Genomic DNA, 25220 nt, shown 5'->3' with positions numbered 1-25220 from the left:
AGCCAAGCCCCACCCACTGGGTGGCTTAAAACCAGCTGTACATCCTCTGCTGTCCCCGAGGCCATCGGTCTGAGCTCGAGGCCTGTGAGGCACCTGTTTCCTTTGAGACTCGGGGTCGAATCCCTCCTGGTGTCGGAGTGGCCCCCCGGGTGTCCCTGGGCCCACAGACTCCGGTCTCCCCCTCTACTGTCACCAGCCTGCTCTGTGTGCCTCTGTCCACTTCTCCCCCCTCTCCTCTGGACGGCCACGGCAGGTCAGGGCCGTCTTCGTCGTCTAGCTCGGTCACACCTACAGGGACCCTGTTGGCCCAGGTCTCAGTCCTAGGCAGGGGCTCCAGCCTCTCTCAGTGGCCACAGATCCGTTTCCCAGCCTGGTTCTGTGTCACCTGCTGTCAGCAGAGTCCCTGGGCCTGCCCCCAGCAGTGCCTCCAGCCCCCCCCTGTGCCTGTTCCCAGCTCTGACTGTCCTCTCCTGACCCCATCCCCCACTCCCCGGCTCCGGCTGGGCTCGCAGACTGGCTCCATGCACAGCCCAGGGCACCCCTGGCAGACCCTGCCTGCCCGCCCGCCCCGCGGCTCCGCTTCCCTCTGTTGACCAACAAGGATCTCCCACCCTCCCCTTCTGTGGTTGCTTTCCCTCTGGAGGGGGCCGCTCTGCCTGCCTGGTGAGTGATGGCTAAACAAATTACAAGTGACAAGGAAGTGTCCCCAAGGCTTTTCCTTTGTTCCTTAGGAGATTCAGGGGGCAGAGCAGGGTGTAGACGGGTTCCCATCCTCTTTGGGGTTGGGGACTCCAAAGGAGCCAAGGCAGGGAAATCACTGCTTCTCAGGACAGCAGTGGCCGCCCGACCTGCCCTCTCGCTGGCTCTCCCCTGAGGTCACCTGCCCTGTCCTCTTGCTGGGTCATTCTATTCTGGGCAACACTCTCAGGATACGCAGAGGAGGTCAGAATGGCCTCGATGGGAAGCTCAGGCCCTGCCGTCCGGAGCAGCGGGAGGGTGGCTGCCGAGGTCTGGGTGGGCTGTCCAGGCCTGCCCCTGCCCCTCTGGACACCTAACTGGACCCCAGCCAGGTGCCCTTGCAGGTAGCAGAGGCAGCTGCAGGCGGTAAACGCGGCTCCCTGTGCTCTCCTGCACCCTGATGGCCGAGCGGGCACTTAGGAAGGAAGCACGCTGCTTCTCACAGAACGCCCCGTGTGGGCCGGGCACTGGGACCTGCTGATGCCCCTCGTCAGGGGCCAGGCGGTGGTTCTGCTGGTCCGGTCACATCTTCAGACGTTGTCTGTGCACATTTACTTATTTGTGGATGGACTGCAAATCGCTCTCCTTGCACATTCTACAACCCAGTCTTGGGTTAGGGCCCCCAGGCTCAGCATCACGTGGTGCGTTCCTAGCAAACGACTTAAGTGACCCCTATAAAAAGGGGCAGAGAGACAGAGGAGGGGCTGGGGGGCTGGGGAGGGAGCAGAAGGCACAGGAAGCTCCAAGAGCCCAGGGGAAGCACGTGTAGCACCGACTCAGGGCGAGCTGGACGGGCTGCTGATTTGTAGCTCTGTGACCTTGGGACGTTGCATGACCTTCCTGGGCCTCGGTTTCCCCACCTATAAAGTGGACATAATTTGGCACCTACTGGACACCAGTCCGCCTGGTTTCAGATCTGGCACTAATTAGTCACCGAACTTCCCTTCGCCAGGTCCAGTGTGATGTCCACCCCATGCCGGCCACTGGATCTCAGTGTTATCTGCAGAATGGGAAAAGAAAACCCACCTGTGCTAAGGGTTAGGTGGCCACCGTGCGCTGGGTGGGGGCAGGCCCAGCCCCTTCTGCATCCCCTTGGCGGCTGGCCGTAGGGTTTGGGGATGTTTTTCCTCCAGTGCTATTTTTCCGTTTTCCTGGTGAGAGTGGTTCAGGAGCCTCCTGGCCCGACAGCAGAGAAGGGCAACTCAGAGCGGGGAGACTGAGTCAATAAGCCAGGGAGACGCAGCCTGGGACTGGCCCAGGGACAAGGGCGCTACCCCTCCTTTGGGGACATGTGCCCCGCCCAGGTCCCAGGCCAGGACGCTCACCTGCTGAGGCCTCTGTCTGCTGCAGCAACTCCCCTCCCCAACGCCCCCTGTGCCAGCATCCTCCCCTCCCACCTGCGGCCCTCCTCTCCATTAGCAGATCTGAAGCCCAGGGAAGGCGCCCTGAAAGCCGGGTCAATAGGTCCCACTCTGGGAGATAAAAGCCTGGGGGTGGGGAGGAAAGTGGGGAAGGCAGCCGGGCAGGGGTCGGGCAGGAGGGGAGTGAGAAATCCAGTTCTGAGAGGCCCCAAAGCGAAATAGACAGATTGAAAATCTGCTTTGATGGCCTCTCCGTTGATCTCCCTCGTTAACAGCCGCGTCCATTTGGCAGGGGTGAGGGGAGCAGCGCGGGAGGCTGGCCGGGCTTCAAGTTTGATTTCTCCGGGCTTACAATCCATCCTCTTTTTGCATAAAAAGGGATTAATATCTATGGCCGAGTATTAACGGGGCACCCGGGCGCACGCGCACACGCATGTCACCAGGAGCTGCCAGCACCGAGCTCAGAGTCCTCACAGGCTCCAAAGCCTCAGGACAGGCCAACACTCCTCTCCTCGCCCCAGATTTCACTCCTGCCCCCAGCTGTTTAGAGAAAGTCCTCCCTGTCCCCATTATGTAAATAAAGTGCAGGGACCCAGAGGTTGATCCCATTACGGGGATTAGTTACTGGGAGGCTTGGAGATTAGAAAAGCAGTGGGTGTGTGTGTGGGGGGGGGGGGGGGTAGGCCACCAGGGAAGGTCTGGACCACAGTTGCCTGCACAAAGGGGCCCTAGGGCACCTTTTCACCTGCGCCCCAGCATGCCCCAGGGTAGGAGGCAGGTCCTGTGTGGCCGAGTCCCCTGCTTCCCATGAAGGCCCTCAACATTCACCTGGAGTCAGGGGTCCCCGCGCCTAGGAAAGGACAGCAACCAGCAGCCCCCGCTGTCTGTCCCTCCAAGCCAACAAGGGCACTGGTGCACCTGGCCCTGAGACAGAGGGAGGGGGGTGCCCAGAGCTGGATGCTGGGGAGACCGTGGAAGGGAGCAGGGAGGCTCGACTGTCTCCTACCTAGATCGAAAGCACTTGGGGATGGGGCCAGCAATGGATCCAGCTGTGTCCCCCTGCGGGCATCGAAAAGCAGCTCAAACTCCCCATCCCTGCGTCCCCTGTGTCCCCTGCACCCCAGGGCAACGAGCGGTTCTCTGTATCCTCACTTCCTGTAGCTGATCGGCCTTCTCCAGGCCAGTGGTTCTCAAAGTGTGGTCCCTGGACCCAGGACAGCAGTGGCACCTGGAACTTGCCAGAGTCTCGCGCCGTGGGGCTGTGTTCTAACAAGCGCTCGGGGGAGCCTGGTGCACCCCAGCAGCAGAGCCCAGGTGTGCTCCGGTCCATGAGCTGTGCAGGATGGAGATGGGGCTCATGTGCCGACGATGGCAGGCTCCGGGGGACATGGCGAGACAGGAGAGGTGAGCAGACCGCCAGGCTGGGGGCAAGGAAGGTGAGGGGTCAGGAGGAAGGATGTGTGGTGGGTGGGCGTGACCCCTATAGAGGACACCGCCCCCTCTCCTCCTCTTGGCCAGTGACCATGCTGATCAAACAGCTTCCTGCTCCAGGGGCTCACCTGGCCTGACCCCAGGTGAGGGTCAGCCCCCTGCCCGCTGCATGGCAGAGGGATTCTGCCCCACGCCCCTGCTTTGGCAGCGTGCGGGAGGTGACGTGCTAAAGTCTCTGCTCACGGCTCACCCCCTTCCCAATCGGTGTTCCCTGAGGTCCCACTGCTCGGCCCCATGGGAGCATTTACACCAGGGAAACTGGCAAACACAGCAAGTCTAGGGGGCTCTTTCCCTTTTTTCTGGTAAGCGTTTCCCGGCACGCCGGGGTGGGAGGGCGAGGAGAATGGGAGGGGAGTGGTCTTCTCCAGCAGGCAGCCAGACCGCAGAGCAGGAGGTGGAGGGGGGCACAGCTCTGGTCTCCCTTCCCCCAGGGCACCCCACCAAGTAGACGACCACACCCCCATTTTATGAATGAGTAACAAGCTCAGAGAAGTGACGCAGTGGATCCTAAGCCACACGCAGAGAAGTGCAGGGGCCCTAGGCCCCGGGTGGTTGCGGCTCCCATAATCCTGGTCTCAAGGAGGCCACAGGGAGACGTGCCCATGATCCACGCACACAGGAGGGCGCAGCCAAGTGTCCATCACACTCAGAGGGGGTTTGGGGCCGAGGCCACCCTTGGTCCCCTGGTCAGGGCTCCAGGAGTGGGTGGTGTCTTCTGGGATGACACTAGAAAGGAGCAGAGACAAAGCGCCACTCTTTGCCACCACGATTCTGAGTTGTCCTGGGGCTTCCTGGAGCAGCCCAGCTTTTTCTGGAAGTGTGGACAAGGCCACCTCTCCAAGGCTCCGACTGCATCCCTCCTGCTAGGCTCCTCATCCCTGGCCCCAGCCGAAGGACCTCAGAGCAGGCCCATGGGGGGCCCAGGAGTCACAGACAGTCCAGGGAGCTGGCCCCGCTGCCCACAGCCTAATTGGAAGAAGGGGATTTCGGGAAATAGCAGCTGCTCTGCCCAGGATGAGAAGGGAGGTCAGGGCTGGTGCTGCCCACTCCTGGCTGTCATGCAAATGGACCGTTCCAACCCACAGGCCGCCAGGTTCCTCCCGCTAAACACCACCTCCTCATCTGAGGGACGCTGCCACGCCCGCAGCCTTCCCTCCCGCCCGCCCTCGGCCTGGCCCTTGGTCTCTGTCTTTCTGTCCCTCCTTTGTGCTGTTACCTCTGTCCTCTGCACACCCCTCCTCAGACCCCAGAGGCCTCCAGAGGCCAGGGCCCAGCACCATCACCTCTTGGGCATTTGGAATGCTCTTTGTCAGAGCCCTGAACCGGTGGATGTGTCCAGTGTGGTCCTTCACCCAGCTGTGGACAGCTCTGTGTCCCCCTGCCCACTGGTCAGTCCACTCCCCTCCCCAACACACCTGTGGCGTCTACTCAGGACTTCACACGCATTCATTCATCCGACAAGGGTGTGTGCTGCCCTGTGCCGGATGCTGTGGGGACACTGACAGCCCAGGCCTCTGGGGGCCAGGGAGGGGCGGAGGGAGGAGCGATGAGGCGGGAGGAGGAGGGGTAGGAGGAGCACATGGCGCCTTGGCTCCAAGCAGAGGTGCAGATGTGGCCGCATCCCTCGCCCTTCCTGCCGCTGTGTTGTGTTTGGAAAGTGATGAATTTCAGCACCAGCTAATTAGTCTCTAATTAGCAAGTGGAGTGTAAACAATCACAACAGATGGGGGAGGAAAGGCATTAGCAATAATGGCCCTTCTGTGGGGGCAGAGTCTCCAAGAGAGGCACTTCCTTGGCGGAGCTGGAGGGCAGCTGGGGAAGGCCCAGCCAGGACACGGGCTGCAGGAGGAGAGGCCGAGGTTCCCCAGTTTGCCTGCAGGGACAGAGCTCTCTTAGGAAAGTGTCAAGGTCACATCTGTCGCTGGGTGTGGCCAAGCCACAGCCCAGAGCTCCTGAGACGGTGAGTCTTCTAGAAGGCGAGGAGCCCCCTGTGGATACGTTGGTGGACACCAGTGAGGCCCTACAGTCGGGCGGTGTCTCCTGGAGGGGCCTGTGTTCAGGACTCAGGGTGAACCAAGCTACTGCAGAGGACACGAACCTGCGTCACCGGCCACTGGCCAGTGACCAGACAGACTGCAGCAGGTACTCTCACCTGCTCTGGAGATGTTGTCCCTCCCGGCTCGGCAACTTGCCTCTGGACCCCAGCCAAGCCACCAAGCCAGCTGGCCCTGGGAGCCCTGAGTGTGCCCTGGCTCCCAGCCCCCTGCATCCTTGGCTGCAGGTCCAGGGACAATCAGGAGCTGGGTCAGGATGCGGTTACAGGCACAGGCCCGTCAACACCTCCGAACCAAGGGACACCGTGGAGCGTGCCTCTGCCTGTGTCCTGCAGGGCCACCAGGGTCCTCAGAGGCTGGAGGAGAGACTCCACAGCAGGCACCAGGAAACAGGCTTCCAGGGAGATGGCCAGAGAGGACCAGAGAAGCCGAACCCAAAAGAGATATTTGCACTCTTCCTTATTTTATTTCTTTACTTTTTTGGTACTAGGGATCGAACCTAGGGGTGCTTCATCACTGGGCCACCTTTTTATTTTTGTGTTTTGAGACAGTGTCACTAAGTTGCTTAGGGCCTCACTAAGTTGTGGAGGCTGGCCTTGAACTTGTGATCCTCCTACCTCAGCCTCCCAAGCCACTGGGATCACAGTGGCCCTGGCACCCAGCCACTCATCCTTACTAAACGGCTCGATTGAGGCCTGTCTGCCACACTGCCGTGCCGAGGGCTGTGAGAGACTTAACTGATCTCCCCCCTGCCCCTGGGGAGCCAGTGACTGCAGAAGACCCCTCTCCCTGCCCTCTGTGGCCAGCTGTCACCAGGGTCTTCCTAGAGGAAGAGGGGACTGGGAGGGAACAGAATGGCCCCTGCTGGGAACCGCTGGTCTGGAGGGACAGGCCAGTGGCCCAGGAGGTCACTGTGATGGGACACGGTGGGGATTGTCCATCCCTGGTGGAGGTGTGGGCCTGTGCCACAGAGGGGCTGGGATGGCCGTGCCCAGGGCAGGTTGCTGGGCAGGAGGCAGGCGGGGGTGACAACAGCAAAGCCCTGGGCAAGTCTGGGTGGCTGGGTGGGCACCCGCCAGTCGTGCAGTTCTCCTCAGCCAGCATTCCCAGGGTACTGACCACGTGTCTGCCTCAGGGACCAAAAGGGCTACAGGCTTCTTAGGAAGGAGCATTTTATCCTTGAGGCCGAGGGGTGCCAAGAAGGAACCTGACTGGGCGGCACAGTGGTTAGAGATCCCATTCATTAAGAGCATCAGACTCCTGACAGACAGACTCCTGCAGGTCAGTGAGGGCCTGGGGTGGGGGATCCAGAACAGAGACAAAGTGGATGGGCAGGGTGGCTTGACAGCTGAAGGAATACTTAGGGGGGAAACCTGGCAGGACTAACTAATTTGTTAGTTCAGAAATGATCTTGGACTGCCAACTGTGGGCTGGAGGCTGCATTAAGTACCAGAACTAGAGTTGGCATCGCATCGTGACAGCTGGGCATGGGGCCTGGGGTGGAGGGGCGGGCGGTGGTGGGGGAGGGAGGCAAGAAGCCCACGTTGTTCCTGTCTTGGGTGGCTGGGCCACAGCGCCCCCATCGGCACTGGAGAATGGGGGCACTCGGCAAGAGGGCGAGAGCTGAGTCCAGCGTCGGGTGTCCAAACCTGTGAGCGCGGAGCGTATAGAAATACCGTCGGCTCAGGGCCGGGGCTGGGCTCAGGGGTAGTGCCCTTGCCTGGTGTGTGTGAGGCCCTGGGTTCAATTCTCAGCACCACATAAATAAATGAGATAAAGGTCGGTCAACAGCAAAAATAATAATAATAATAATAATAATAAAAATACAGTTGGCTCATTTGAGCAAGCAAACGGGGTTAAGTCTGGGAGGTGTGGGCGTCCATCGGTAAAAGGAACCAGAAAAGTGGATGTTCTCCCCCGGGGAAATGGCAGGAAGGAGACGCATCAGGGCCAGAGAGCTGGACGCCCTGACATTTCAGAGCCAGAAGGAGGAGAAGCAGAGCGGAGAGGCTGGAAAGACGGGCAGGAGAGGACCAGGAGGGCCACGCCTGGAGGGACCTGCCAGCTGGCAGTCCTCGTGCCACAGGGCCCTGCACACCAGGAGAGGACAGTGAGGAGTGGGCATCTCGTCTCCCTGCTCCTTCCTGGACAGCCACCAGGGGTCGAGTGTGCGGGCTCCACCCTAAAGGCTTCATCCCATCCTAACCACCTCCGAAGACTGCACCCCACACACAGTCGGATTAACTCCCACCGCCCCTGCCCCCCGCCGGGGATTCAGCTCCAGCATGAGTTTCAGGGGGACAAACCACATCTAAACCGTTGTGTGGCACCGTGACACTTCTCCAGGCCTCCGTGGGGACAAAGCTGGAGCAGGCTGGGGGAGCGAGACTGCAGGATGGTGCAAGGCAGCCTGCGATGGTGCCTTTGAAGTCACCAGCCCCTCCAAGAGCAGGAGGGGCCCAGCCCTGGCCAGGCCCTGCCCAGGTCACAGCCCTGCACCTGTTGGTAGGACTGTTGGTGATCTGGGTCCCAAATGGACACCAGAGATGAGGTGAGACGTGTAAAGAGACTTGCCCTTCGCCCCTCCAAGACTTGGTGCAGCTGGAAAGTAGGATGTGGAAGGAGGGGCTTTGCTGACCGGCCCCAGGTCCAGGTAGAAGCTCTCTTGACCCCGCTGGGCAGACAGGAATGGAGCCTCTCTCCCACCACCTTATTACCAACCGTATTGGTTTCCTGTGGCTGCTGTAACTAACGACCACAGGCTGTGTGGCTTAAAGAACAGAAAGGTGTTGGCTCCCACCTCAGGAGCCCAGAAGTGCAAAACCAAGGTTCCACAACCCTGGCTCCTGCTGGGGTCTGAGGGGAACCTGTCCCAGGCCCTTCCCCCGCCTTCTGGAACTTGCTGGCAGCCCCTGATGCCCTTGGCCTCCTGTCTCTGTCCCCCTGTGTGGCCTTCCTCCCTCCACGTCGTCACGCGGCCTTCTTACGAGGACCCGGTCCCTGGGTTTAAAGCCACCTCCATCTAGCATGACCTCATCTTAACTAGTGACACCTGCAGAGACCCTACCTCCAAACAGAGCCACATCCCGAGGTCCCAGGTGGATGGGGGGAGCAGTATTCACCCAGTGCCCAAGTCACCCTGCCTGTCATTTATTAGAAGCCCTCCTGGGCCGGGTGCTCACCCGTCCTACGTCATTACCTCCCTGCTCTTCACGTGGTGCCACCACCCCCTTCTCACAGAGGCCCGGAGAGGCGCAGGATCGCCTGGTGGAGGGCAGCCACCGGCCTCTGCCTCCCGGCCCGGCTCCCGGCTGCCTGCGTCCTCGTTACCACTGCGGGCTCCCTGGGGCCTGCTCACGGGGCTTCCTGCTACCAGCTAAACGGCCTCCTCTCTGCCTAGAGCCATCTTTCTTCTGGACAAGGAAATATTTCCCCCATATGACTGGAAGCTAAATCTCCAAAAGGAGTATTTACAGGCGGCTCAAGTAGCCAAACAGACAGAAGAGGACCCAAGGAAGAGGGACGCCAGTCCCACGGGAGTCCCCCAGAGGAGCTCAGGGAGATGGGGCCACTCGGGGACCCCAAAGAAGGCAGAGGTGCAATGAGACCACTCCCAGCCCCCTCACCTGTGTTGGTCACCGGGTAATGGCCCACCCGTCATCTGTGACGGGGACGGCCGGAGGGACTCTCCCTCACCTTCTCCTCACCCAGAAACGGAACCCTCCACCTTCCGGAGATAAACGCAGTGTGACCCCTGCAGGGCCAAGGGCCAGCAGGGGGTGGGACGGGGATGGAGGAATGGGGGCCTCAGCCACTTGGAGCTGGGCAAGGTGGCAGTGTCCCTGGGACAAGAGCCTAAGCCAAAGCCATGGCCAGCCCTGAGTGTGGGTCCCTCCTCTGTCCACTCCCACGTGACCTGGGCAGACCCCCGCCCTGGCTGCCTGCCGCCTCCCCATCCATTCGAGGGGCCGGAAGGACCTTGAAGGTCGTCACGTGGATTTGGCGCATCCAAGGCACCCGGGACAACCTGGCGCATAGTGGGCACGTAGCGCGTTAGCTCTGTGCCCTCCCAGACTGTGAGCCGCCACACAGCCAAGGAGAGGCCCTGTGAGTGTGGAGGACGAACCCCGCGGGGGCCGCGGAAGCCCCTCCCTCATCGCCCTCCCCTTTCTCTCTGCAAAGCTTTGCAAGGTGGGCAGTGCTGCTGGCCTCGCTCCTGGACAATCCACCTGGACAGTCCACCTGGCCACAACTTGCCCCAAATGGGACTCGGCCGCTTTTCCCCCAAACCAGCTCCTGCTCTAAGATCTCGGCCTCAGTGCCACGCTCAGTATCGCATTTCTCTGGACAGTGTGTGTCCTCTGCAGCTCACCGGGGACTCCAGACAGGGCTGTGGTTACCCTTCCTGGGTCCCAGGGCCTCACCATGGCAGGGGTGCCCTGAGAAGGAAAGGTGCGTGAGGTCAGCAAGACCCTGAGAGCCGAGGGTCCCTCGTCCATCCTCTTCAAGGCCATCTCAGCCTTTGTCCCTTGAGCTGAGCTGGACTCTTCCCGGAGGCTGGAGGTGGAGGCTGGAGGTGGAGACTGTAGCAGACTGCCCCCCCGCCGTGCCACCCTCCGTGCAGCACCCACACACTTCCAGGGCTCCCTGTTGCCCTCAGACTGACCTCTGGGCTCCTTGGCACAGTTCACAAACCTGGACTCTCTGGACACTGACCCTCACCATTCATTCCTTGCTGGGAGAGGCTCCACCTGCTGCTCTGGGAGGCAGGTACCGTTCCCCTGTGGCCACTTCGTCTCCAGTCAGAAAACAGCTGGAACAGGCTGACCGATGCACCCCCCCCCCCCCCCGGTCAGCCGCTCCTGACTGGAGAAGCCAGGAGAAGCATCCACTAGCCCTACCCCCAGGCCGCCCTCGAGTCCACTGTGAGGCCAGCCTCGCCTGCTCCCCCCACCCTACGCCCCCAGCCCCAGCATGCAAGGATGTCGAGAGTCCAAGAGGCCACCATGCCCCTCAGGCCTCCTGGCTTGGGCTCAGGTGGCACCCTCTGCCCAGAGTCTTCCCGGGGGCCTGTCCCAGCTCACTTCCTGCTTTCCCTCTGGGACACCATTTGGGGACACCCGCCCCAAGAGCCCTCAGCAGCCCAGCCAGCATGCCCCCAGGGCAGCTTCACTGTCACGAGCTGGCCCTGCCACCAAGTGGTTCCTCTGTGCCCAGCTGCCTGAGAGCTCCAGGATCCCAGCGTCCCTGCTCACTGTGACGTCGCTGAGCTCTGGGTACACTGATGGCCGAAGTGCGGGCTGTGCGTGAGGCCCAGGGCTGAGGGCCTCCATAAGGCAGGGGCTTCTGGGAAGGAGGGAGAGCCAGAGGGGAGTGGTGCCCCGCTCCCTTCCCAGAAAGGCCGGGCTTCTGGGGGACGAGCTGGAAACGCCTCCCGTGCAGGGCGTCCATCTCGCCAGTGCCCGCTGCCAACCTGCCAATCCCGGCTGCACGAGGCGCCGTCAGTCACCGTGAGCTGCTCCCAGCCCGGCTGCAGAACAGCTGGTGTGATGTTCCTGGGGGCCAGGGAGGCCAAGTCCAGCAAGGCCCCTGCGTGAGAAGGGGAAGCGACAGGCGGGAAGGGCTGGGGATGGTCACAGAGCCCCGGGAACGAGAGGACCCTTGAATTCATGGCTTTGCTCAGTATTTATGGAGCTCCTACTGTGTGCAAGAATTCAGTGACCGAGGATAGGAGCAGGGCCGAGACACGTCCAGGGCCATTCGGGGCTGTGCTGGAGCCACGGAGCTGGGCTGGGGTCACTGTGGGGTCACTGCCCCTCAGAGGAAGGGGCTCTGCTCAAAGTTGGCTTGGGATTTGGGGTGCTGTGGAGGGGTGATTGGTTTCCTAGGGCTGCCCTAAGGAAGTACCACAGGCCATAGGCGGGGGCTTCACTCAACATAAATCCGGGTCCCGGGTTCTGGAGGCCAGTAGGACAGCATCAAATGTCAGCCAGGCCGCTGGTGTGGCTCATGGGTCCCCTGCCATGGCCATCTCTGCGCACCTCGGCTCTGCCCGCTGTGCTCAGTCTCTGCTACTGTCAGACGGCCGCCTTCCCCGTGCACCTGTGTCTCCGTCAGTCACAGCGGGTTAGTCCCCCACCCCAGTGACCTCATCCCGACTTGACTGCATGTGCACAGACTCTGCTTCCAATAAGACCACTGTCGCTGTCACTGGGTTAAGTCAGCATATCTTTCTGAAGGACACTCTTCAGCCCGTATCGGGGTGCGGCAGAGCCCAGGGTGTGCGCTCAGTCAGGTGCAGGGCTCTCCAGGAGAGGCGAGCTCGCCGAGCAGAGCCAGCCTCCGCAGGAAAGCCCCGGAGACCCAGATTGCCAAAGATGGCGGACGCCTGTCCAGCCCTGTTTCCATTTTGTAAGTGGTAAAATGAGCTAGAGAGCTGCCCGCTGAGGCAGGGTGACTCGCGTCAGAAAATCTGGGCCCCTTTAAAACTCCTCTGCCTCAGTTTCCCCATCTTCCAACCAGAGAGGGTGGGCTGGGTGCGCTCCCCACCAGAGAAGACAGGGTGGGGACAGCGCCCCAGGTGTGGGGGCCGAGCTGGGGCAGGCCCCCAGTCCAGCCCAGGGCTCCTCTGAAGCCCACCTCGGCCTCGGCTTCCTCCTCACCCACCCATGGGAGGGGCTGGGGATCAGAGGCAGCACCAAGAGCCCCTCTCGGGGGAACCGCGCCCCGTGGAGATGCTCCTGGCCGCTGTCCCTCTTTGTTTTCCTGGTGCTGCCTGCTCGGCCTGGTTCTCCAGAGAGCGCTGAGGGCCCCCATTCAATCCCGGGACCTGGCATTGAGCAGGAACCGAGAGGAGGAGGTGTTGACCGCCTGGCTGGATAACATCAGGGGGTCAACAGCAGAGTCCAGATACCATCTTCCTCCCTGCAGCACGGTCGGTTCAGCCACAACAGCTGGGCTCTGCGTTTTCAAAGGGACAGAGCTAAGAAGCCAGGCTGAATGTCCCTGCTGGTTCCCAGGATCATGAATGCAGCCTCCTGGAACAGGGGGCCTGCCCCTGTCCTCCGCCCCGATGGCCACCGACGGCCACTCAGCCATGCCCTTGCCTCTCAGAGCAGGCTGCTAGTGAGAAGGCCACCTGCTACTGGGACCCAAGGGCATTCGGACAGCCCCTCCTCCCACCGGTGAGCTGGCCAGGGAGAGCCCTGCCTTCCACCTTCGGAGCCCTCATTCTTGGAGCTGGTGGGCCTCTGAAGACGCTGGGTTTGTGGGAGGGGTCTTCTTGTGGACCCATGACTCCACCCAAGCCGCAGCACTCAGTGACCGCTCTCGAAAACAGGGCCATTGACAGCGCCCACCCCCACAGTGTGGCTGTGTGGCAGAAGCAGGGAACACCTCCAAGCACAGGCCGGCCACCCTGCGCTCCCCATGGGCCAAGCCCTCCTCTGGGCCTGGTGGGCCTGGGTCTCTGTTCATTTCCGTGACCCTCCTAACAACACCCAGCAAGGGAGGTGTGGCATGTTCCCTCATCCCAGGTGCAAGCCAAGGGACCCTGGCTCACAAAGCACAGGCACTGGCCCAATGCCAGGAAGTTTGTAAGCCCAGCGACGGGCTGACCCCCTCCGTCCACCTGCCAAGCCCAGGCTTTCTGTCCTTATTCCAAATGACCTGTCCTCTTGGGAGGGGAGCAGGTTGCTGTTGCTGGGATCAGGCGTTCACCTGGAACTGGGCAGGCTTTTGCCCTGTCCCATGAGCCTGATGGGAAGCCTGGCTCCCCCAAACAGCAGACCAGGGCCTGCACGTGGGAAGTGCTGCTGGGGTCTGCAGCCAGGGCCGGGGCGATTAAGGCTGAGCCAGTGACTTCTCAGGAGGGAGAAGCAATACTTCCGGGCAAGGACAGCGAGGGACCGGGCGACGCCAGCACCCAGCTGAGTCCTGCTTGCCTTGAGCTGTGGTGCACCCACCATCGCGTGAGCCGTTTCAGGGTGTGCGACTCAGTGGCACCTACTGATTGCAGCCACTACGTCTGCTGAGTTCCAACATGGCCCATCACCCCCCAGGGAACCCTGAACTCACCCAGCAGCTGCTCCCACTCCCCTTCACCCACCCCTGGCGACCACCGGCCGAGCTCTGCCCCTCTGGACTCGCCTTCCTGGATGCTTCTTATCATGGGCCTCATGCACCACGTGACCTCGGTTTTACTCTGATGGTAGGAAGCGGGAGAAGCTGTGGCTGGAACCCTGCACCCTCTGTCCAAGTCCCTGCCTCTGGGAGTCTCCGGGCCTCCAGAGGGGAGCAGCGTCCGTGCCCCGGGCAGACCTCCCTCCCCTGGCGGTGTGCAGTCGTCTGGGCACCAGCACCCGGTGGTTCAGCGCAGCAGCGGGTGTGGCTTCCCTGGGCCACTAGAGCCCCTAGCTGCTCTGGGGGACTTGCTGCTGTTGCCCCACCAGAGAGGAAACAGGCTTCCTGTGGAGACCCAGGGACACTGTGGTCAGAGCACAGGGGAGCTGGAACCTCTTTCTTGCTGAAGGAAAGAGAGAGCATGGCCCTGGACCAGCTCCAGGGGGCGGGGGCTCTGCCCCAGAAGTGCCAGGGAAAGGGGCGGGCAAGGTGGCAGGTGTGGGCAGGCTGCCCCCAGCGTCCTGGGGCTGGAAGTGGCCCTGCTGCCTTCCAGCCGGGAAGGATGGCCCCCGACATGCGGGTGGCAGGGGCCCTGGTGCTGGGGAGGGCCGTGTGGCGTGGCAGGTGTGCACAGGCCTCTGTGTGTAATCCAGCTTGTCAATTGCTCGGGGACAGTAACTGCGGAAAGGGCCATAGAGCCGCGCGCTGTTATTATTTATGATAAAGCGCAGAGGTGCCTGCCAGGGACTGGAATGGGCTGAGCGCTGCGTGCGGGATGGACGGCAAATTGAACTCCAATTTTCTGCTCCGCGGTCTTTGTTACACGCCACAAAGCGCCGGTACAGCGGGGTCACCAGCCTGATGAATGTCTGTTCTTCTTCGGCGGCGGGTTCCATCTCTCAGCCTCTGCATGAGGAGACTGGCTCCGCTTTGTCTTTCTCGCCTCCCAGGCCCGGCCACGGACTCCTTTTCTGGGATCCAAACACAGCCCTGACCCTGGGGCAGACTAGGGGCCCAGTACAGAGGGGGCAGGCCCTGGGTTCAAACCCAGCTCTGCCACTCACTCCCGAGTGACCCCTGCACCCTGCCATGCGCCCCCTTCAGATGAGAGAAATAAAGGGGCAGTGACCAGAAGGCTCCCCCGGGGGGGCTGGGAGGAGGAAACTCAGGGTGCCTGCTGGATCAGACCTCTGGCCAACCCCCTTCCCGCTCCGTCCTGGCACCAGGAGAGCAGAGGTGGGAGAAGCCCTGGAATTGGGTGCACAGCCCCCTCCGGACGCTGGGCTTCCCTGCTACTTGGCTCAGCTCTCTGCCATCCATACTTGACCATCAACGCTGGGGTCCAGCGGGTCTCTTCCCCCAGTGCCATCTCCCCCGCCCCTCACGTCCCTGTCCTTCTAAGGTGAGCAACAGGAGGAACACAGGATGGCCCCTGGAAGCTTGCCAACCAGACTTGGGGCTGCTGGCCCCTCCTGGTGGCCTTCGTCAGCCAAGCGGGTGTACTCTGGAGACCTCCAGGCCCTGGGCTCCCAGAAGCATCCCTGGGCCTCTGAGCACCTGCTCTGGTCACCCCCAGGCCTGGGGGACACAATGTCTTTAGGTCGCCAGAGTCCCCTGGTGTAGAGGACGGCCTAGGGAGGGTACCCACATGGTGGCGGAGCTCACTTGCAGGGACCTTCAAGAGTATCAGCTGGAAGAGCAGCAGGGACAGGTGGGGATAAGCCTCCCCAGAGGCCCTGGACCTGGCCAGGCAGCTGACCCCAAGCTGGCCTTCACCCATTTCTGGACATTAAGCCCCAGAGAGTTCCCCCACGTGGGCTGTCCGGCTGAGGCCACGGAGGGAGAGAGCAGTGTGTTCCTGCAGCCGGCTTCTTGGGAGGAATCACAGGAGTCAGCCGAGTGTTATCACCACTTTTTATGGCTCGAATGAATCTGAATACACTAAAATGGTAATAGCACCGTTAGGCAAAAGCATTCCAATCAGTGGTTTCAGCTGAATCTCTGAACCCTCCAATGGAACGTAAGAAGGCCCCCTACTCGTGTTAATTGCAAAGTAAACCCAGCGGAAATGAGAACCATTCTTTTTCTATGCAAGGCTGGGGCCACTTGGACATGGTCACCTGTGCAGTTCCAGGAGGTGGCCCGGCCATGAGGTGGGGGAACTGGGGTGGCACCCAGCAGAGATGAGGAGTAGAGTGGCCAGGGCCTCCTTTCCGTGGGCCCCTTCTCAGCACCAGGCGCTGGTCCGAGCCTGCGCCCTCTCAGGTGGGTAGGTAGGAACAACTAGCGTCTTGCCTTTCAGGAGGAGACTGAGCATAGCAGAGCTGAGGGCCACCCAGCTGGGGAGTGGCAGGGCCCACCGGACTTGAACCCAGAGGTCCCCTGCAGGGCCCCATGAGGTCATCACACACATGGCCACTGAGTCTTGCAGTGCAGAGCTGGACGGGAGCATAGAGTTCTCCAGGGTCAGCCAGCCCCCGAGAGGGAGGTGACCAGCCCAGTCCTGCAGCACTCTGGCTTGTCCCCTCATTTGCTGGCAGGTCTCCTCCCCCTGCATGGAGGCCAGGCCCTGCTCACAGATGGGGAGGTCAGGGCGCCCCCACCCAGAGTGCAACTGTGCAATCTGAATGCTGTAGGCAGGGACCCTCCAGAGTCTGAGGGGCACCCAGGACATCCGGGAAAGCATCGGAGCAGGTGCGGTGTTGAGCTTTGCCGGGCCGGGACCAACACAGAGCCAACATAATGTCTTCCCGGCAAAGAGGAAAGTGAGGCCCTTGGAGAAGAGAGCAGCTTGGGCACGGGCCCTGGGGCATCGTGGCAGGGCATCTGGGGGAAGGAAGCCCGCTCCCCCGTGGTCCTCATTCTCCACCATGTCACCCACCATGCTGCCATGCATGGAGCGATGGACACAAATTTCCATGAAGCAACCAGTGAGTCTCCTAGGAGTGCCGCGACAAAGTGCCACGAACGGTTCTGGAGGCCAGATTCTGAGATGAAGGTGTCGGCAGGGCCCTGCTCCCTCCGTGAGCCGGAGGGGAGCCGCCTCCTTGCCCTCCCTAACTCCTGGTGGCTCCTGGAGTCCCCGGTGCTCCTTGACTTGTAGACACGTCCCTCCAGTCTCCGGCTCCGGCTCCACAGGGCCTTCTCTCAGTGTGTCTTGGTCCTTGTGTGTCCTCTCTTATAAAGGCACCGTCACACGGGACCCACGCGACCCCAGTAGGACCTCGTCACTGCCCCTGCGATGCCCATGTTCCCAAATGAGGTCACCCTCTGAGGTTCCGGGAAGGTCGTGAGCTTGGGGGTCTCGTCCTGGGGCAGCTTTATCCACCTGATTGTCATCTCTGTCAGCCTGGCCATGCCACCAGCCCTGGTCCTTCACCCCCACTTGTTTCCTGAGCATCTTCTTCTCCCAGGCTCCGTCCCCAGGGTGGGGACTAGAGACAAAAGGAAGCCATGGCCCCGCGCTCTGCCCTCGCCCGACTTATCCTTCTCTCCACAACTTCTTGGCCAGGCACAGAGGCCCCAGCTCGGGGTCTGGCTCTCACTGCTCCCTCCCAGCCGGGCCCCCCCACCCTCTCACAGTCCCCAGGGCTGGGCCAGGGCTCCCCTGTGCTGGCTGCCCCGGTGGCCGGGCCCCTAATCAGATTAGATGTGTATTCAAACAAATTGATGATCCGTTCCATTAGATGCTTTTGGAACACGCTTTTCTGAGCAAGAAATTCGTCCGGGAGCAGCTGCGGAGGCCGCGGCATAATTGATTGTCTCGCCCTCCTGGGCCCCAACGTCAGAAGGGCCTGGCTCCTGAAGGTCACTGGCGAGGATTAGATTGAGGAGGGCGAGAGCTCCTTTCCTGGCTAATGAAGCACTTGGCATGCAGGCGGCACCAGGCCAGCTGGGCCCGCATCTGCGGGGAGGCAGGGAGGCAGGGAGGTAGAGGAGGCAGGGGAGGGACATAAATTTGCATCTTATTTGTGGGAGTGCAGGGGGTGAAGGGGAGTGGGGACCAGGATGCTTGAGGCCCTGGCTGGGTGGCACAGGAGCATGCAGGCCCGAGGTGGCAGGGAGCCTGGGACCCACACAGAGGTCACTCCCATGCCCCTGCTGTGCCCCCCACAGGGCTTCAGCAGGAGGCTGGAGGCCAGCAGTGCCCCACCAGCCTCCTCCTAGTGTTTGGGCCAGCCTGGCGTGGCCCTGAGGAAGCTGCACTCGGAAGCTCTCCCGTGGGCCCTCGGGTGGCTCTGAGCTGCAGGAAATGGGGGACGGGTCAGATAGCCCAGCCCTCTGGGTCACCCCACGGGTGCCAACCACAGAGGTTTGGTTGGTGCCTGGGGCACCCTGGAGGTGAGCTCCTGAGCTCCTTGGAGCCTTCAGGCTGCCCCTGGGGCAGGGTTGCCATCTGGTTACTGAGAGGACAGGCGGGTCACATCAGGTGGATCTACCTCAGCTGCGGAGGCCTGGACTTCAATCCTGCCCATCTCCCTCTGGGGCCTTCGCACAAAAGCCTGGAAAAGGGAGGATCCAGGAGGCTCACGGGGCAGGCAGAGCTGTGGTGGGGACCCCAGCTCAGCCTCCTCTTCCAGGAAGCCCCCAGCCTGGGACCTGCGTCTGTACCAGGCACTCTCCTCCTCTCCCAGGCGTCTCCACCTGCTCCTCCACACCCACCCTGAGCGCCTCGCAGATCAGTGCAAAGGGTGAAACCCCGCGAATCCTGTCTCCGCCACAGAGAGCTCTGGGCCTCAGGGCTCCGCCAGACCTGGGCCACCCCGTGGGGCGTCCACTAGCAGAACCTTCTGAGCATGTGTCCTCATGATAACAGGCAGGGACAGTCCTGGCCACGAGGTGGTCTTGGGACCCTTACCTGTGATGGTGGACATGGAGTGCTCTGTGGGTAGGAAGCTCCACGGGTGGAGTGTGGCAGAGGTCACAGTTCAGGGGCAGGCGAGGCTCGGTTCCCAGGCTGGCCGAGGAGTCGGACCCTCTGGAGGGTGGGATGCGGGGAGCCTGTCCACTCTGAAGAGAGACAACGTGATTTTGCAGGGAGCTGGAGGGAGGGAGAAGCTGGAGTTTAGTTTTTGCACGGGACGATTTCACCTGGAGCCTAGAGTCTAGGGTGACAATGGGGGCACTTAGTGGACATATCAAGGGAAAAGCAGCCATCGGGGTCCCCTGACCTGTTACAGGAGAGTAGAAGGAAGCCCTGAGCTGACACCTCTTGCCCGCCCAGGAAGGCAGCTCTTCATTCCAGGGGCTCAGCCTCTGAGGTGTGGACTCCCCACATCACACACAGAGGGCCTGTCCCTTCCCCTGTCCCCAGGAGGGCAGCCCTGTGACTGCCAGCTCTTACATGGGCACATGTGTGCACAGACCTGATGGCAACCCAGGGCCTCATGCTGTGATCCACCGTATAGACACCAACGCAAAGACAGGCAAGTCAAAGGACCAGAGAGGCCACACCCTCGCACCGCTGCCCCGGCCACCCAGTCTCCCCCAAGCTTCACCCCCAGGAAGAAAGAGCCTGTACCTGGGCCAGCACACGGGCCTCCCTACCTGGCCGACTCGCCCGCAGCCTGCATGTCACTAAGCAGAGTTCTCAGGAGCGGGCCCACACCGCCAGCTGCCGAGAGCCCTCTAGCTAGAGGGACCGTCCTTCTTTAACCTTGACAGACATCCAGGTCATTTCCCATGGCCGGCCATCACAGCCGTCCGGCTGGGAAGAGCGGCCATGTCACACAGGCACAGTGTCCATGGAGGGCGGGTCCCTTGAGGCGCCGGTGGACAGGGAGGCATGTGCGTTTCTGGCCTTGATGGAACCTCCAGGTTGGCCTCTGTGCCAGGCTGCGGCCCCACGAGGCCGTGTGCCAGCCTGCCCCATCTTCTGCGGGCGGCCAGCCCCGGGAGTCGCACGCTCACAAAGCGAGAGGGACAGACGATCTTACTGAGCCTTCCTTCAGCTTCCTGGTATCATAGGAGGGCCTCTGCCGTGTCCCAGCAATGCCCGTGACCCTTCCCTCCAGCCGTCCACGTCCTCTGCCCGTTTTTCTATTGGCTAATCTTTCTCTTATTGATTTGTGGGGACATTTTTTACATCAGGAAAATCAGCTCTTTGCCGTGATAAGGGTTGCAGATCCCTTTCCCGGTTTATCACCTGTCGCCTCTGCGTCTGTGGGTTCCCTCCCTCCCGCGCGGAGTTCTGCGTGTGCCCTGGAAGGCATCCATCTGTCCCCTGGCCGCGTGTCGCCCGCGGGACCGGGAAAGTACTTGGCAGGTGCCTCGCTTCACCAGCATCGTGTGGTTTTAAACTCCTGTGATGTTTTTTCTCCCCTCGTTCTTTTAGAATTTCATTTTCATGTTTAAAACATCGATTCTTCTAGCATTTATTTCGAGGTACAGCGTGAGGGGGAGATTCAACTTTATTTTTTATTCCCAAATGGTTTTTCTTGAGGTTCCAAAACCATTTGTTGAATAATTGATCTTTTCCTCACAGATTTGAAATTCCGCTTTCTTCCTATATTAGAAGCCCCAGTATGTATGTGGGCTTATTTCTGGACTCCCAGACTCCTCGTTGGTCTCTTCTTAAAGACTGCAGTTCTGGGGCTGGGGTTGTGGCTCAGAGGCAGAGCACTCGCCTTGCACGTGCGAGGTGCTGGGTTTGATCCTCAGCACCATGTAAAAATAAATAAATAAAATAAAGGTATTGTTTCCAAATACAACTAAGACAAAAATCTTAAAAAAAAAAAAAAAGACTACAGCTTTAATCCTTGCAGCTTTATAATATAGTCCAGCTTCTGTACTAGTCTAGTCTGCCCCCCTGGCCACGCCTTTTCTGATATTTCTTGACTATTCTTGTGTGGTGTTTGTTCTTCCCGTGAACATTAGAACCACTTTGTATAGTGTTAAAAAAAAAGAAGTGAGTGTGTGTATGCATAGACATTTGAAATGAGTAAGAATTTAAGAGGCTGACATCCTTACACAGTGGATTCTTTCTATCCACAATTCTCCTCTATACACAGTTATTCCCTTCCCACTGAGAGGGTGAAAGTGGCTAACAGTGCTGTTATGCACAGTTGCAAAGGTGGCATACTTCACTATCCTAAGAGAGGAGTTTATGGTTCCTGCTAATAGAGTGTAAGGTCTTCTCACCAGGGTAATCTGACCATCTGCATATATGAGCAATGGTGACAATGGCTACCCCTTCTTCAGTATGTGCCAGGCTCTGTTCTAAGGACTTTGTGCTTATTAATTAATTTCACAAAAAAACTATCCTCAATTTGCAACTAAGGAAACTGAGATGTAGTGGTTCAGTGACTTTCTCAAAGTCAATGATTTGCACCTTCCTGTGCACTCATAGCACAGAAATCTGCTCCTGTGGAGACAGATACACACACACACACACACACACACACACACACACACACACTCTGCTGCCCCACAGCGTCCCCTCTCCCCGTGCCTGTCCTTCCTCCCACAGCACACAGCCAGGTCCCTGGGGTCTGCTGCTTTCAGATGGGCACAGGCCCGTGGAGGACACTGGCTGGTGGGACTCCCTGAACACTGGGTGAGGCCTCCCCCAGGATCCCCTTACCAGGGAGCATGTGGGGGGAGTGGGGAGGGGCCTGGTCACTGGTGCCGCCGCCTTGTTGGGAGGACAAGGAGGGAGGAGGGACGGGGAGCAGGCCTGCTGCCCAGCAGGACTCAGGCAGGGTCTCCCCTCCCTTCGCTCTGGGAGCCATTGTCTCAGCAGCGGCTGGATCAGCCCATCCAAGCACAAGTCACGGGTGCAGGCTGCCGGCTCCCACCCCCAGGCCCAGGAATGAACAGCAACGGCAGACCTGGAGCCAACGGCCCCTGAGCAGGCCGTGGAGGAGGGGGTGTGGGGCGAGGAGCGTGCGTGCCCAGGCGTGTGCAGGTCCGTGCGTGCCCGCCCTCTGCGGTTCTGGCTGGGAGTCGGCCCCGCGTGGAAGGGAGGGATTTAGCCATCACTCCGGGTCAGGAATGTTATTGTTTTAAAACAAACCAGCAATGACAGCTGCGAACAGAGGGTTTTTAAAAACTCGATTCAAAAGACCCTTTAAAGCTGCCGGAGAATATGAATGCGCCTTTGAAGGGAGAATGTGCCCGTTTGTTAAGCCCAGAGCGGAGCGGGCGGCCTCCAGGGCGCGGGTCCCTCTCCTTGGCAAAGGGTGGCCCAGGGCCTCCCAACGAGGCCAGAGGTGGGCCAGGACCCAGAGGCATGGGGGCCAGGAGAGGGCGGTCACCCCTCAGGGTCTGCGCTCTGGGCAGGTGCCTCTTCAGCTGGCCTGCTGAAGTGTGCTCAAGTGACAGTCGTGCATGAGGAAGCACAGAGAGATGCCCCTGGGCCTCACCAGATGGTCACCAGGGAGACCAGCAGAGGGGCCAGGGGCCACCTGCAGCCCGCCCTCAGGTTTGGACTCCGGTGGCCCCACAGGGAGGGTCGGATCCAAGGAAGAGCCCCTGTCCCAGCTGTGGCAGTCACACACAGAAGCCCCTGGGTGTGGAGTGGGGGCCAGGCCTGGGGGTGCCACCCAGCAGGGGAAGCCGAATGGCCCCAGATGTGCATGGCAGCCCGTGCTGAGTGGTAAATCTGACCTTGAGCTCAGGGCTGAGCTGTCCCAGGAGCATAGACGCCCACAGGGTGATATGGGGAGGGAAGAGCAGCCCTGGGGTCCAGGACACCGGGCCTCAGCCTGGGCCGCGCCCTGGCCCCTCCCCAGCCTGCCACCACGACCCCTTCCTGCTTGTCCCTCTGGGTCACCCTTATTAGGCCACCATAGGACTGTCTGGTGGTTCTGCACCCTTGAGCTGCCGGGGGAAGCCTCCTCCGATCGAGGTGTGCCTGGGGCACTGCGGTATCAAGAACGCTGGCCCTGGCCCGGGCCCTGCCAGGGACACCCACACATTCAGGGAGAAGTGGCCCTTCCCAAGCACCTGCCTCCGGGCGGGCCTTGGACCAGCCTTTGCACCATCACCGTCTCACTCAGTCCCTCGTCAGCTCCTTCTCTCCCATGTCCACTGAGGGAAACTGAGACTCAGGCGGGTAGGACTTGCCCACCCGCTCAGCTGGGACACGGCAAAGCAGGCACAGGGCCCCGGTGCCAGGACCCCTGACACGGGCCTGGATACCCCAGGGAAGCCCTGCCAGCGCTTCCTGCGTGGCCCTGGTGTGTGGGACCCATGGGAGGCACAGGCCTGCCCTCTGGGAAGTCCGATCCCTGGTCTGCCACTTAGCGGCCTGCGGCGGGTGCTGGGTACACAGTGGTTGCTCACGGGATGAACTGTCGAGACTGCTTCTGGAACTCTCGTCCTCAGGCTGTCACATGCCAGGCCTGGAGGCACTCGCTGGGTCCCTGGGTTCTCATTTGTACCCACCCTCTCCTCCCCATCGCTGTCCCAGCCTCCTCAGCCGTGAGCGACTCAAGGTCCAGGGCTCAGCCTCTGCAGCCCACCTACGGGCTCAGCTCTGGCCTCCCCGCCCATGGCCTTGGGCAGGCTTCTAACCCCTCAGCACCTTAACAAGGTCATGGGGTTGCCATGGGAATTAGATGGGCACGTGGCAGAGCCCCCAGAATACCCGGGACTCACCAAAGGGCCACAGACTCCTCAAGATCATTACCAGAGGCCACTCCTGTCTCCGCCATGCCACGCCCAAGGGCAGGCGCTCAGTGACAGGGGTCTTCTCCGCTTCTTTCACCTTATCTCTCCTACCCCTCGTCCCCTTCCACTTCTGTCTTCCCCCACTGGCCATTTGGGCAGAGACGCCCCTGGCCCCAGAGGCCGTGAGCCTGAGCAGCCTCTGCAGGTTCAGGGTCCCGAGCACCTGGTCTCTGCTGGGCTGCACCCGGTGGGGGTAGCTCTGTGGAGGGGTGTGGTGACCCCTGGGCCTCACACCCATAGCCCAGGCCACCTGGTGGTGGAAGGGGCTATTGAATAGACTCTGCCCTTGATGACTTTAGGGGCTGCCCAGACTTGGGGAACAGTACAGGCTCCGCCACCCGCAGGGCTGTCAACCCACCTCCCTGTTCTCCTGGTGAAAACTGCGATCTCTAGGTGTAGACAGTGTCCCTCCTTCCTTCTGTCCAGGAGGTAGAGGGTACGGGGGTTCTCAACGGTCCAGGCGCATGGTCGAGCCCATGGTAACCTGTGCCTTTGTGTCCCTGTCTCCCGCAGATGACGTGCCGCCGTACTTCAAGACGGAGCCCGTGGGGACGCAGGTGCACCTGGAGGGGAACCGCCTGGTGCTCACGTGCATGGCCGAGGGCAGCTGGCCCCTGGAGTTCAAGTGGCTCCACAACAGCAGGGAGCTGACCAGGTTCTCCCTGGAGTACAGGCAAGACACGTCCCTCCCCCCCCCCCCAACAGACAGCCTTCTGTCCTGTCCTGAGGGCCGGGCCACAGGCTCCCATCCAGCCCTGGGGTGAGAGACCTGCCCTGCTCTGCCTGGCAGAGGCTGGCTGGGCATGGGCCATGCTGCTGCCCATACCAGAGTGGACAGGGACAGAGGTGACCGTGGGGGATCTACTACAGCAGCTGTGGCTGTGGCCCTGGTGCTAGTCTCTGGGAAATGCCCTGCTGCCTCCAACGGGCTCTGTTGGTGGGGCCTGGGTCTGGGGGCGGGGGGCGAGGAACATGCAGCAACTTAGGGTCAGACGGGGAGGTGCACCTTCTGTTTGGGGACAATTTGGGTGGTGCATGGAGGTGGCCCACTCAGGACTTTTCGCTCCTTACTTATGCCCAGACTCTGGAGCACTGGGCTCAGCACACGGCCAAGTGGGGAGGGGGAGAGGGGAGGGCAGGGGCTCTGCAGGGCTGGGTTTCCTGTGCCAGGGTGGGCGAGGCAGCCCTCAGCCGGCCTGGCCCCAGCTGGCTGCTGGCCCTGCTCAGCAGGGATGTGGCCTCTCTCCCTCTTACCCTGATCCTCCCATCTCGGTGGCTGGTGATTAATCCCCGGGCCTGATGTGCATAATCGGTTTTGTTGGGGAAACAAGATTGTCTTGCCCTGGGGATGTTGATACAGATCTGTGGCCAGGGACAGGAATGCAAATGAGAGGAGGGGGTCTAATTGCTGACGGGGCTGTCCTTCCCAGAGAGCCAGCCTTTCCTTTATGAAGCAGGAGGTCAGAGTTGGGGTGACCCCCCCAAGTCCACCTACCCTGGCCCTGGACTGGATTGGCTGGTGTGGTGTGGCCACATTGGCCAAGAAGGGAGCAGGAAAGGAGGGAAGGACAGTCCTCCCCTCCTGCAGGGCACCTGGACCGGACAGCAAGGGACCCTTACGTGCTGGCTGCTCTGGGCCTGTTTCTCCAGGGAACACATAAGTGACCAGAGGGGCCTCCCAGCAGCCTCCGGGAGGGTTTTCAGCCAGAGATTCAGAGCTGCTCCTGACCGCAGCCTGGTACCCCTGGGGCAGTTGACAGTCTCTGGAGAACCTCTCATCCTC

General features: G+C 61.0%; 1 protein-coding gene across 3 annotated transcripts in view; it reads left to right on the top strand.

Moving 5' to 3' along the window:
- Positions 1-25220, top strand: part of SDK2 (sidekick cell adhesion molecule 2) — a 233674-nt gene that overhangs the window by 80140 nt on the left and 128314 nt on the right. For all 3 annotated transcript variants that reach the window (XM_081270316.1, XM_081270315.1, XM_081270314.1), the window contains exon 2: positions 23951-24110. In XM_081270316.1, coding sequence (XP_081126442.1) covers positions 23951-24110 — 160 coding nt within the window. The remainder of the gene's footprint in view (positions 1-23950; positions 24111-25220) is intronic.

The sequence above is a fragment of the Spermophilus citellus genome (genome assembly GCF_964194105.1).
Source record: "Spermophilus citellus genome assembly, chromosome: 17".
Lineage (NCBI taxonomy): Eukaryota > Metazoa > Chordata > Mammalia > Rodentia > Sciuridae > Spermophilus > Spermophilus citellus.
The sequence above is the reverse complement of the archived record's forward strand: the minus strand, read 5'-3'. Positions and strand labels throughout refer to the sequence as shown.